We start from the raw sequence: 12,002 nt of genomic DNA, 5'->3' as shown, positions 1-12,002 counted from the left end.
TTATAATGAACCAACACGTATGTAACAATTTATATCGAATTTTTAATGAGATTATTTACAGATCATAAACGCGTAAAGTATTGTAAATGATCCAGAAAATACTAGAAAATTCATGATGAAAATATATTACGCGTTTTTACTTCACTTACTTTGAATCGAAACTAATGATGCAAGACGATAACGCGCGAATTTCTTGTCTTACTAGGCGACCTTGTGCTATTTACAGTGACGTCATGCAGTGACGTCATTCGTTCGATTAACGTTAGAGCAAAGATTTTTAGGATTTTGATAAAATAGCAATTAATACGAAATTTATATTTTATTACAGATAAAACTGTTGATACATAGAATACTGCTCAGTCATTGGTTAACGAAATTAAATTGAAAATTATCCGATTGTTATTGGTGTGACGTATTTTACGTCATTGTTTTCGATAAGCGTTTGTATTGTTTGCCACAGTATATAGGTGTTTTTTAACGTTTACGCTTGTAGAATGTGTTTTGAAAGCGTTATTTTCTGATTATCAGTTATTATGGTGCGAGTGGCCGTTATTGGAATAGGTACTCTAGGAATCAAAATTACAGGTTAGTGTAAATATTATGAAAACGATGTATTATTCTTACATAAACGGAAACACGTTTTATAATTTAAAATAAAATGAAATCGACATAATGTCGATTTCATTTTATTTTAAATTATAACGTGCTTCCGATATTTACAAAAACTTAAAGCGTAGGCGTTTATCATGTACTGTATTGTACTATACTGTAATTGCAGAAAGGCATTCTACATATATATATAAATAAGCAAATAAATATACAATACGAACAAATACAAAACACATATATATTGTTTTCGTATTTTAATTACATTAATTATGCATTTTCATTTTAAAAATTAGCACAGTGAGCGAGATCAGTTTTGTTTCCTGGACTTCAATTTGTTTTCTGTGCGACGTTGCGTGTTTTTTTCTTTAAAAATAGAATAAAAATAGATTTAAATTTCATGTTTCTCGTGATATATTCTGAGGGAGGTTTTACATTTACATTTATAAAATTCAATAACTGTTGTAGCATTTGAAAAATAAAATAACAACAAATGAGAATAATAATCACCAATAATTTTCATTTAAAAGCTTNTATTTTTCTGTATTTTCATTTAAAAGTAAGGTTAAAAAAATTATTGATTTACGTGTTAGTAATTTCCTTCCGCATCGTTTACGATAAATTTTGTTAAGTAAAATGTATTTTTAAATTCTTTTAAAACGTTTTAAAGTTTAAAAATATTTTATTTACAAAATATTTTTTCGAAACTCGTACAAAATATTCGAAAACGTTGCATCAAATCATTCAATATCTTTCGAGACAAGAGTAATCAGGACCAATGTGATCCTCTTTGAATTTACGGGTCCTCCATACTTACAAATTTCGAATGTACGGTAGCTATTCTGTTTGATATCTTGAAAGGTAATAAAATAGAATTGATCTTCGTTCCAAGACTTTCTTTAGAATTTCAACCTTATACGTTGATCCCCGCAATGCATAACGTAGGTAGCTAAACGAAAGTCAGTTATTGAAAATCAATGAATTTTCTTTCCATTCTTCGTCGTGATTTCAAATACCTTTATGCATGGCTAGTGATATCCTTACATCACAACATATAATACAATAGGACACATTCTATTACAACTGTTGGGTTCTAGATATATCTACCGGAACAGGAGTCTTCATAAAATAAGAGACTTTCCATCTGCTGTGAGTGTTCTTTCATCTGAAACAATTTTTTTTCCTTTCTTTACATAAATTTAAAATATATATATCTGCTGACGAATTATTCGGCCTAACATTGTTTATTCTACAAATAATTTATTGTTATTATTGTTATTTATATTTATACGGGACGAATAAATTGCTATGTTGATGGTAGTAATCTCATGCTAAATACCATTGCTTAGCGTATGTAAATAAATAATTATTTAGAAAAATCTAAATTATATATAAATACTGATTAGAAGTTATAGATGTAAACTTTTTAAATTTATTTTACTAAATTCTTAATTATTAGAAGCAATAATAATTTATAAATCATTAGATTTATAAGAGCTTATTTCTTGTATTTTCAATTATATATATAAAGCTTATAAATAGTTTATATATATAAAAAATAGTGTTTTAAGATGTTATTCAGTTTAAAATATATAANCCTTCACACTCCTGTCATCATCACGATGTTTATGTTATAATCCTGTAATGTCCTGTCATCATCACAATAACGTTTCATTCAATTCCAACGCCTCTTTCTTTCTTGGTGCGTTATTTTGTTAAAGAATTGTATATTTAAGAAAATTGCATAGATCGAGAGATATGTGAGAAAATATAATTTTAATTTATGTGAAAATAGAAAGTAAGATTGAAATACAAAGTGATCAAAAAGACACAGTACATCTATATTACAAACTTACAATGTAGGTGTACCGCGAGTTTCTGATCTTACAGTAAATATCTAGAAAATGTTTATTAGTAAATATATTTTAACATAATACAAAAATTAGATTACTTATTTAATCTATTATTAATGAATAGTCAGATTAATTTCTGTTTTTAGCCTATTCTGACAGAAAGTAGAAATTTCAGAGTATGGTAGAAGGAAATTTCTTTAACAAAGAATACAGTAAAATCTTGGTATCTGACATGTAAGGGACCAGAACAATGTTGGATTGAGGAAATTGCCAGAATATTGGAAGTGAATTCAGTGGTATGTAAACAAGTTTAACAGCACAGAGTCAACTGTTAATGATACAATAAAATGCAAGTTGGACTACTGATCAAAACTGATTGCTGGTAATTCTGTTGTCAAGTTAGTGGATTCCCACTAAATTTAGTAGGAAATTGAAGTGACCATGGAAAATTTAGAGCTAATATAATGAATGTAACAATCTTTAATATCAATCCGAAGCTTGAGTGTTCAACCATGCTCAATATGTTTAATGGAGAAAGTATTCTATTTATAAGGAACTGGGGTTTAAACTAATGAGAAGCTTCTCTACAATTTGACAACAATGCTGGTAATATGTAAGAGTTGACAGTTTTAGATTACTGGATATGTCAAACTAGTAAATGGCTTGATTACTAAGATTGTACTGTAATTCAGTTTAATTCAATTAAAGTATGGAAATAAACATTTCTCAGCAAGAATAAGGTGATTAAATAAATGCAGTAACTATTTCTCACTGGTAGATGTATGATTTAGATTGTTAATTATTAGGGCCAAACAAACTGCAGATTATTAATTGAGCTGTAGCAAGACTAATTATTAGGCCCCATGTTATAACCAGCTTTTCATGTGGCCTGCTCAAGATTTTACTTTTAATCCTCCAGTTTTGGAAAAAAAAATTAAAAAAAAAAAAAGCAAATACAAATGAAATGGTAAGTTAATTTTTAACTTTAACCAAAACTTTAGGAAATTGGCCCCATCACAGCAAAAATTAAAAGTTGAAAAGCAAATGAATACTAATCATTTTTTGATATTCTATTTCAAATTTGATATTCTTTTGTCATGGGTCCTGTGCCTGTGCACCCATTATACCTGCCTAGTTTTGGCACTGATTAGGCCTATAACATTTAAATTTATTAAAATTTAAATAATAAATTTTCAGTCGGAATATGCCATTAAACTTTTCAAGAACTTTAACTCTTTAAAACTAAATCAACCAAAATTGGCTTAATTTGTTCAAAATTAAATCAGCCAATGGAAAAGTTATTTGACTGCTTTTGCTATAGATGCTCCCTTTGTAGCCTGAGGGATAAAAACAATTTAGTCTCTAGGCACTTAGAAAGAAGAAATTTTCAGAGCTTAAAGCTTAGTTCACACTAAGCACGATTCGCTCTGTTTTTTGCTTTCGCCAGCGAATTGCGCTCAGTGTGAACTAGTGTTACCACCTGTCTGGTTTTCACCCAGACAGTCCGGAAATCGACTCACTGTCCGGGTGAACTATTAATTTTGTCCAGGAATATCATGCGCAACCTGTCGACCCTTTTTTTTTTTTTCTTGCTTCTACAATTCGTATTTGTACACGTCTCCAATATTCAATAGAGCTCAGTCATCTGTAGTTGTTTTTTCTTAATTTAATTACTTACGTTACTCCTACCCAAGTCTCTGTAGTCCCTAACTGTAACTGATTTAGAACCAGCATGCACTGCACATTATTCTTCTCCTTGTAAAATGACATTGTGCATGCGTCAGGAACTTCTCTTTGAATAAACCTCACCTGCCGTCCGGTCAGCGATTTTGGAAAGGTGGCAACACTAGTGTGAACTAAGCTTAAGAGTTAAAAAGTAATTGAATTTTGGATTTTTTGAGTTCAAAATAATGTCAAACAAATCCATGCTTTGTAACATTATGTGACTCAACTTTTTATCCTATTATTGTAGCCATACTATTATAGCATATTACTTGTCAGCTAGATTCAAAGGCAGTAAAGGCATTTGTCTGTTGCTCTGGATGACCAGGATTAAATCTGAATAAGAAACTAAAAATTTTTCATAAGCAGTTGTTCTGAATATGTTGGGCCCTGACTTATCTGCTGAACCCAAGATGGCTATTACAGAATCATTCTTAGTGTTCACAGAGTGAAGAGTTAAAAAATAAGCATTGATTATTTGCTGTTTCATTTCTGTTCCCAAGTAGATCACCTAATTTAAGATAGCAAAGTTGTGATAAAATGAGCACTTGTACAAATTACAGTAAAAGTAAACTGCTACCATTCTCTGACTGCATGAAAATGACATCTCAGTGAGCAGGGCTAGTTTTGGACTGTTAACTGCCTGCATGCCAGAGATATTTGGCTGCCCCTATCAATGCTGTAAATTCAAAATCTAAGCCAATGCATGAGAGCCTACTAACATATTGAGAAGGGTAAAAAAANCAAGTTATTCGCTCTGTTTTTCACTTTCGCCAGCAAATTGCAATCAGTGTGAACTAAGCTTAAGAGTTAAAACTAATTGAATTTTATATTTTTTTGAGTCCAAAATAATGTCAAACAAATCCATGCTTTGTAACATTATGTGACTCAACTTTTTATTCTATTATTGTAGCCATGCTATTATAGCATATTACTTATCAGTTAGATGCAAAGGCAGTAGAGGCATTAGTCTGTTGCTCTGGATGACCACAATTAAATCTGAATAAGAAACAAAATTTTTCATAGGTAGTTGTTCTGAATATGTTGGGCCCTGACTTATCTGCTGAACCCAAGATGGTTATTATAGAATCATTCTTAGTGCTCACAGAGTAAAGAGTTAAAAAATAAGCACTGATTACATAGTATTTGCTGTTTCATTTCTGTTCCCAAGTAGATCACCTAATTTAAGATAGCAAAGTTGTGATAAAATGAGCATTTGTACAAATTACAGTAAAAGTAAACTGCTACCATTCTCTGACTGCATGAAAATTACATCTCAGTGAGCAGGGCTGGTTTTGGACTGTTAGCTGCCTGCATGCCAGAGATATTTGGCCACCCCTATCAATGCTGATTATGAGTAAATTCAAAATCTATGCCAATGCATGAGAGCCTACTATTGAGAAGGGTAAAAAAAATCCATTAAAATATTTGATATATATTTATTTTAATTTTATTCAAATCAAGACTCCCCATAGATAATATGAGCCTTTGTTCAAAGTTATATTTCTGCACCGCCATAAAATAGAAGTTGCAAATTAAACTGAAATTAATTTAAAGAAATTTTTCTTATTTAGTATATAAATATAATGCATGTGTAGCCTATATAAAAATTTATTTAAATATGAATATTTAAATTAATAACAATGGTTTGTTTATTTTAATTGGGCTGCAATTTGGGAAAATTGTAGACTTAAAATTTCCACTGTCATCCATCCATTTGTCTGTCCTTCCTTAATCTCGAGAACAGAGTTAGATACATGAAAATAAAGAGCTTAGGGGCAGGATGTCCCAATTAACTATACATAATTCAAAAAGTTCTACCCAGAAAGGAGTTAGATAATGACTGGCAGGAGTCTGCTGATTATTATATTTACAGTATGAAAGATTATTTTTTTAGTGCACTATTGGCTGTCAGCATGTATGCATACACTGCATACCTACCAAAGCCAGCCTGTCAGTGAGGAATCTGATTGAATTAATAAACCAGACAATATTAAAAAAATATATAAAAGTGAACTAAAAAAATGTTTTGAGTACAGTAAATTTCCTTATTTTTATTTGTAAAGAAATTTTATGAATTAATTTACCATAAATTTGTTTTTCTGGTGAGAATTTTAAAACTGATGAATGACTGAGGTGAGCATACCAGTTAACTTTTTTCAAGAAAATAGAATTAGTTACATTTAATCATTAATTTGACTTGAAATTAGATTCCAGCACATTTATTAGATTAGATTATAATAAATCTATTTAAATAAAACAAAGAAATGAAATGAAAATAAATATTTTTAAATGACAAAGTATAAATTTTTTATAATTTAATCATAAGTTATAAGTAATACAAATAGTATGTATAAATTTGAAGTAAAAAAAATTTAATATTTTAAAAGTTATATTGGCATTTTTAACATAATTACTAATTTTGCTAAAAATTAGATAAAATAATCAGTCTAAAATATTTATTTAAAATTTTCATGTCATAAACAATAAAAGTATTTTGAATTTAGGAGAACTTGCATATCATGGGCATGAAGTTCGTCTTTATGACCAAAATACAGAAACATTGGACAGAATACATTTAAGATTAAATGAAGATAAACGAATGCTTAGAGAAGATGGTCTTTTAACTCAGCCAGATTTTGTGGTTTGTTCATAACTTTTTGTTACTTTTTAAACTTCAATTAAATAAAATAATTAATATAATTCATTACAAATAAAGGTATGATTAATTTGATGAATTATTTAATAGCCTATATGTTACCATATATTTGTAATCATTTAATTTAGCTCATATTGGTTTTTTCCCCCTTAACTTTATAGCTTTTAAATGATAGTTAAAAATTTATTTGAAATTATTATTTCTTTTAAAATTAATGAAAAGTTATTCGATTTAAAATTATTTTACACCATCATGCTATATGTATAATAAAATCTCAATAATTGCATTCTTGATAATTGCATGGAGATTCATAAATTCTGTTCTTTCTGAATTCAGTTGTACAAATCTTCCTCTAGCTGAAGATAATCAGTTTTTTTTTTTTTTCTTTCAGTTTCAACTAGATGTAAAAAAGCATGTAGCTGTTAGCAGTTTGCCTTTTTCTAGAAATTCCTAAGACTGTATTATAATCAATTCCAAATGCTTTGACAAAACTGATTTTTAACTTCATCAAATCTCTTCAGAACTTTTTTTTGTTGATGGAAATATCATATTTCTTTTGTACTGGGGCCTTGTTGTTTCTTTTTCTGGTGTATTGCTCCAGACTAAAGCTATAGAAGTAGCTAAAGTAAAAGAGAGAAGATTTGAAGGTTTTAACTAATTTCAAAACTAGATTCAATTTAGCAACAAATACTCTAAATGGAAAAGAAGTTTCAGTTGATATTGAAGTAATTTATAAGTTGAAAGCATCATTGAAAGAGACTGTAGATAGCTATCAACTAAACAATATTTATAATGTCAATGAGAATGTTCTGTCATCTCATATGTGAGCAGTAAAAGGAGAAACTTTTCCATGACAGTGACATCACACATTTTTCATGACTGGCTGAAAGCATTCATTGTAGAAATGCATTGTTGCAATAGGAATATTCTGCTCTTTTTGGATGTATTTTCCAGCCATAAAGCACATATTGAATTGTCTAATATCAATTTAGTGTTTTTTCCACCAAATAGCACTTCTCTCCAGCCAGTAGATCTGATTATAATTTCGTATTTGAAATATACATGTAGAAAGTTTTTTAATTCAATATCTTATAGGAGAAATTGAAACAGGTTCAGAATGTAGAAAAGTGGATGTCTTGTGAGCTTATGATATAATCAAGAAAGCTTAGGATCTTAGGTTCTGCAACTACGGAGGAATAACTTCATGAAAGCTAAGATTTTATCTCATAATGTATATAATTTCTGACAAATCAGAAAATCTGATTGAAGAACATGAACCAACTGAATGTCATATGTAAAATGCCCAAATTATTTTGAAACTGATGAAATGCTTTATATTGGTGAAGACAGTACAGGTAACAAAGCTGATAACACATCTGATAATGATGATAAGACAGACAAAATTGAAGGTATCCAACAGTTAGACACCCAATTAGAAAAACTGGCTCTTCTACATCTGGCATTACATTACTAGATTTACCTGTCTCTTTTAAGTAGTACACCAAAAATCAGTCATGCTCCAGCTGATATATACAGCTTGCACATAAGGAATGTAACAGTATTATGAAATGAAAATTTATTTCTGATCACTTAAAGCAGCGCTGTCCAACTTATCATAGNACAACAAACATTAAGATTATTAGATTATTTTGTATTTCTAATCCTTTTATATTATATAATAGTATTTGATTTATATAACTACAAAGGTTATTTTACATAAGTGCTTATCACATCAAGTGACCGATCTAATACATTTTAAAAATTCTTTAAATTGTGTATAGTAGAGGAATAAAGTATAGAGTCAGTTCTTTTCTGCCAGATGATTCTAAATTATTTAATAAATTATTAAAATTATAATTATTAATTTAGTTAAGAGTCACCTAACATCTACTTTTAGTAGCAAATTACTTAGTATTAATCATCAAATTAGCAGAGTTATAGCCCAATTATTTAAGGTGATCATTTGGTTATGTTTCTTTATACATATCAGGTTTTGCAATGTTTGATATACTTATTAGAATTAGTTTGGTTTATTTGGTTATGGCATGTGAGTGATCTATCAAGGGGGCTGCATCCCAGGAAGACATTTTTGTGACGCTAGTCTCTATTCAGGTGTTGCTAACATGAAGAACACCCAGAAAACTATGTGGCCAGCCTGTTGGCCATTCCTGAACCCACGACTGACTACCAGTGTTTGGTGGTTTTATCCATTTGGCTTCTGGAGGGCACTTATTAGAATTAATAAATTACCATTCAGAAATGAAAAAATCCAAGTCATTAGATGTGGAAAATTAAATACTTATAGACTTTTCACAGGGTAACAGTTTTGATTCCATGCAGGCAAGTGCTATGTACTACCTGTTGCAGTACTGATATAGTGCAATGGTTCCTAAACTTTTTTGATTTGCGGCACTCTTGCTAAATCCAGATTTTCCCAAGGTGCTCTATGTCAAATTCTAACAAGTACAATTTGCGAAATAGCAAAATAGCCAATATTTTTTTAAATTAAAGAATTAGGATGTTAAGTAAAAAATAAATAAAACACGTATTTAAGATGATGATAAATATAATTGAACAAATTCAATTAATTATAATTAGTGGGATGGATGAGCCTGTTGATCACTGCACATTTTCTCAAATCTTGGAATCACACTGGACACAGTCACCCTCATTTCCTTCTCCACATAGATTTTTGTGCAATGCTTAGTTTTTATCACAGTGACAAACTCAGCTTCACACAAATAAGAAGTCACAAATGGAATTAAGATTCTCTGAGCTTTACCATTCAGAAGATATATTCATCTTTTATTGATATCCAAAATTCAGTTAATTCCATGCTACTAAATTTTGTTTTCAACGTATTGTCAGGAAGACAAGTAAATAAGATTCTCTCCTTCTGCAGCAGTAAATTCAGATGAAGGATTGACATTAAATGGATCTTAAATCCATGTTAATTTATTGCTATTACCATTTTAAAAATATTTCTTAAACCAGGTGATAAGCTCTGATATATGTTCTTCAAAAACAGATTTCATACCTTGATAGAAATCAACTCCATTTGGAGGTCAAAAACTGTTGCAACAAAGGGAAACATTCTTTTCCTCTGTCTTCATTTATTTTTCTTTTTCACAGTTTTAACTTTTTTATGAAAGCTGAAATTTTCTCAATCGACTTTAAAAGATGCATATTGCTTCCCTGCAGGAAGAGATTCAGAGCATTCAGCCTTTCAAAAATATCATATACGAATGCTAGTTTTATTAAAAAATCTTCAAATAAAATTTTCAGCATACTTATGGTCTTTAAGAAAAATATAAATTTCCTGTCGCAGTACAAATGTATGAGACAAAACGTTACTTCAAGAGAGTGATTGCTCTCTTATGGTAATGTTTTTTGCTTTCTCGAAATGCTGTAGTATAACAAAGACGTGTTCTCAGATCCCATTCCTCACATAGATAATTTTTTAAAATTATATTTTAGAATTTCTTATTATGGCTAGTTCAATGAAAAAATTGAAATTATCAGAAACAGGTAGTAGCAGAGAATTTCAAACTTGATGGACCAATAGGTACAGTATGGTACGGTATGATTAATAAGGACAGTACAGCTATTTGCATTTTATGTTCAGGAATGGTGGTTTGTAGAACATCATCAGTAAAGCGACATTATGAAACCAACAACAAATCTCTTCTCAATCGAAGTTAAGAAGAGCAAAAGGAGTATATATCACATGTTTTCAAAAATAAAAATGCCCAAGCTATATCCTTAATGAGATATATACTCAATTAAATACTACTGCTGCTAGTTATCAAGCTTCAAAAGCTATTGCTCAATATGGAAAAACTTTTAATGAAGATCATTTTTTAAAGGAAGCTTGGTTGCAATGTCCACCTTACTTATTCGAATATTTCGAAAATAAAGAAAAAATTATCCAAAGAATTAAAGATATACCATTAGCTAGGAATATGGTGAAAGAGAGAATTTTGGGAATGGTGGAAAATGNATTTCTTATTATGGCTAGTTCAATGAAAAAATTGAAATTATCAGAAACAGGTAGTAGCAGAGAATTTCAAACTTGATGGACCAATAGGTACAGTATGGTACGGTATGATTAATAAGGACAGTACAGCTATTTGCATTTTATGTTCAGGAATGGTGGTTTTTAGAACATCATCAGTAAAGCGACATTATGAAACCAATAACAAATCTCTTCTCAATCAAAGTGAAGAAGAGCAAAAGGAATATATATCACGTTTTCAAAAATAAAAATGCCCAAGCTACATCCTTAATTAATGAGATATATTGGAACTCAATCAAATACTACTGCTGCTAGTTATCAAGCTTCAAGAGCTATTACTCAATATGGGAAAACTTTTAATGAAGATCATTTTTTAAAGGAAGCTTGGTTGCAATGTACACCTTACTTATTCGAAGATTTCGAAAATAAAGAAAAAATTATCCAAAGAATTAAAGATATACCATTAGCTAGGAATATGGTGAAAGAGAGAATTTTGGGAATGGTGGAAAATGTAAGCTTTCAACAACAAATAGAATTATTTAATAAAAATTTTTCTTTTTTTGTTTATTGAATTATAATAATTTTTTTAAGAGTGAAAGGAAAAGAAAAAAGAAAAAATAAAAATGCAAAAAAGAGAAAAATACAAGAATCATAATTTATGCTAGACAATTTCAGTGTGGCACGTTAATAATTTCATAAAGATTATTTATAAATTTATGGCACGGACAATGAAAAAGGTTCACCATCCCTGTCCTAATAGACTTTGGGTTACAATGTGTTGTTTTTTTAACATTATGTACGTCTTTTTACAAAGTTATATAAATTTTCTTTTATGACTCCATGATTGATTTAACTCAAGAAAGTGAAGAAAGTGAGATAGGTTAAGAGATTTCTATAAAGGCTATAGCTTTTATCAAAAACTATTTATTCATTTCTGTATCTTTCTTTCTCAATTTCATCAGACATCAAATTAAAAAAATTTATTTTTATGTAGCATGCTTATCTTATTAATTTCTTCAAATATTTTTAGATTGAAGATTTAGTTCTAATTCAGTCTATACCAGAAAAAAATTAAGACAATTTATTAAAAATATTTATTTTACAATATCTAAAAAAGTTAATGCATTTTATAGAACAACAAGCCTGT

At 29.4% G+C, this 12,002-nt stretch overlaps 1 protein-coding gene across 1 annotated transcript in view; it reads left to right on the top strand.

Annotated features, from left to right (window-relative positions):
- Positions 1-298: 298 nt before the first annotated feature.
- Positions 299-12,002, top strand: part of LOC111640488 — a 40,495-nt gene continuing 28,791 nt past the window's right edge. Inside the window, exons 1-5 of the mRNA XM_023386492.1 lie at positions 299-585; positions 6,689-6,825; positions 10,707-10,890; positions 10,988-11,069; positions 11,171-11,366. Of these exons, the coding sequence (XP_023242260.1) occupies positions 534-585; positions 6,689-6,825; positions 10,707-10,890; positions 10,988-11,069; positions 11,171-11,366 (651 nt within the window). The 5' untranslated portion in view covers positions 299-533. The remainder of the gene's footprint in view (positions 586-6,688; positions 6,826-10,706; positions 10,891-10,987; positions 11,070-11,170; positions 11,367-12,002) is intronic.

The sequence above is a fragment of the Centruroides sculpturatus genome, unplaced genomic scaffold (assembly GCF_000671375.1).
Source record: "Centruroides sculpturatus isolate CEXI.00-Female unplaced genomic scaffold, Cexi_2.0 scaffold1424, whole genome shotgun sequence".
In the NCBI taxonomy this organism is placed as follows: domain Eukaryota; kingdom Metazoa; phylum Arthropoda; class Arachnida; order Scorpiones; family Buthidae; genus Centruroides; species Centruroides sculpturatus.
The sequence above is the reverse complement of the archived record's forward strand: the minus strand, read 5'-3'. Positions and strand labels throughout refer to the sequence as shown.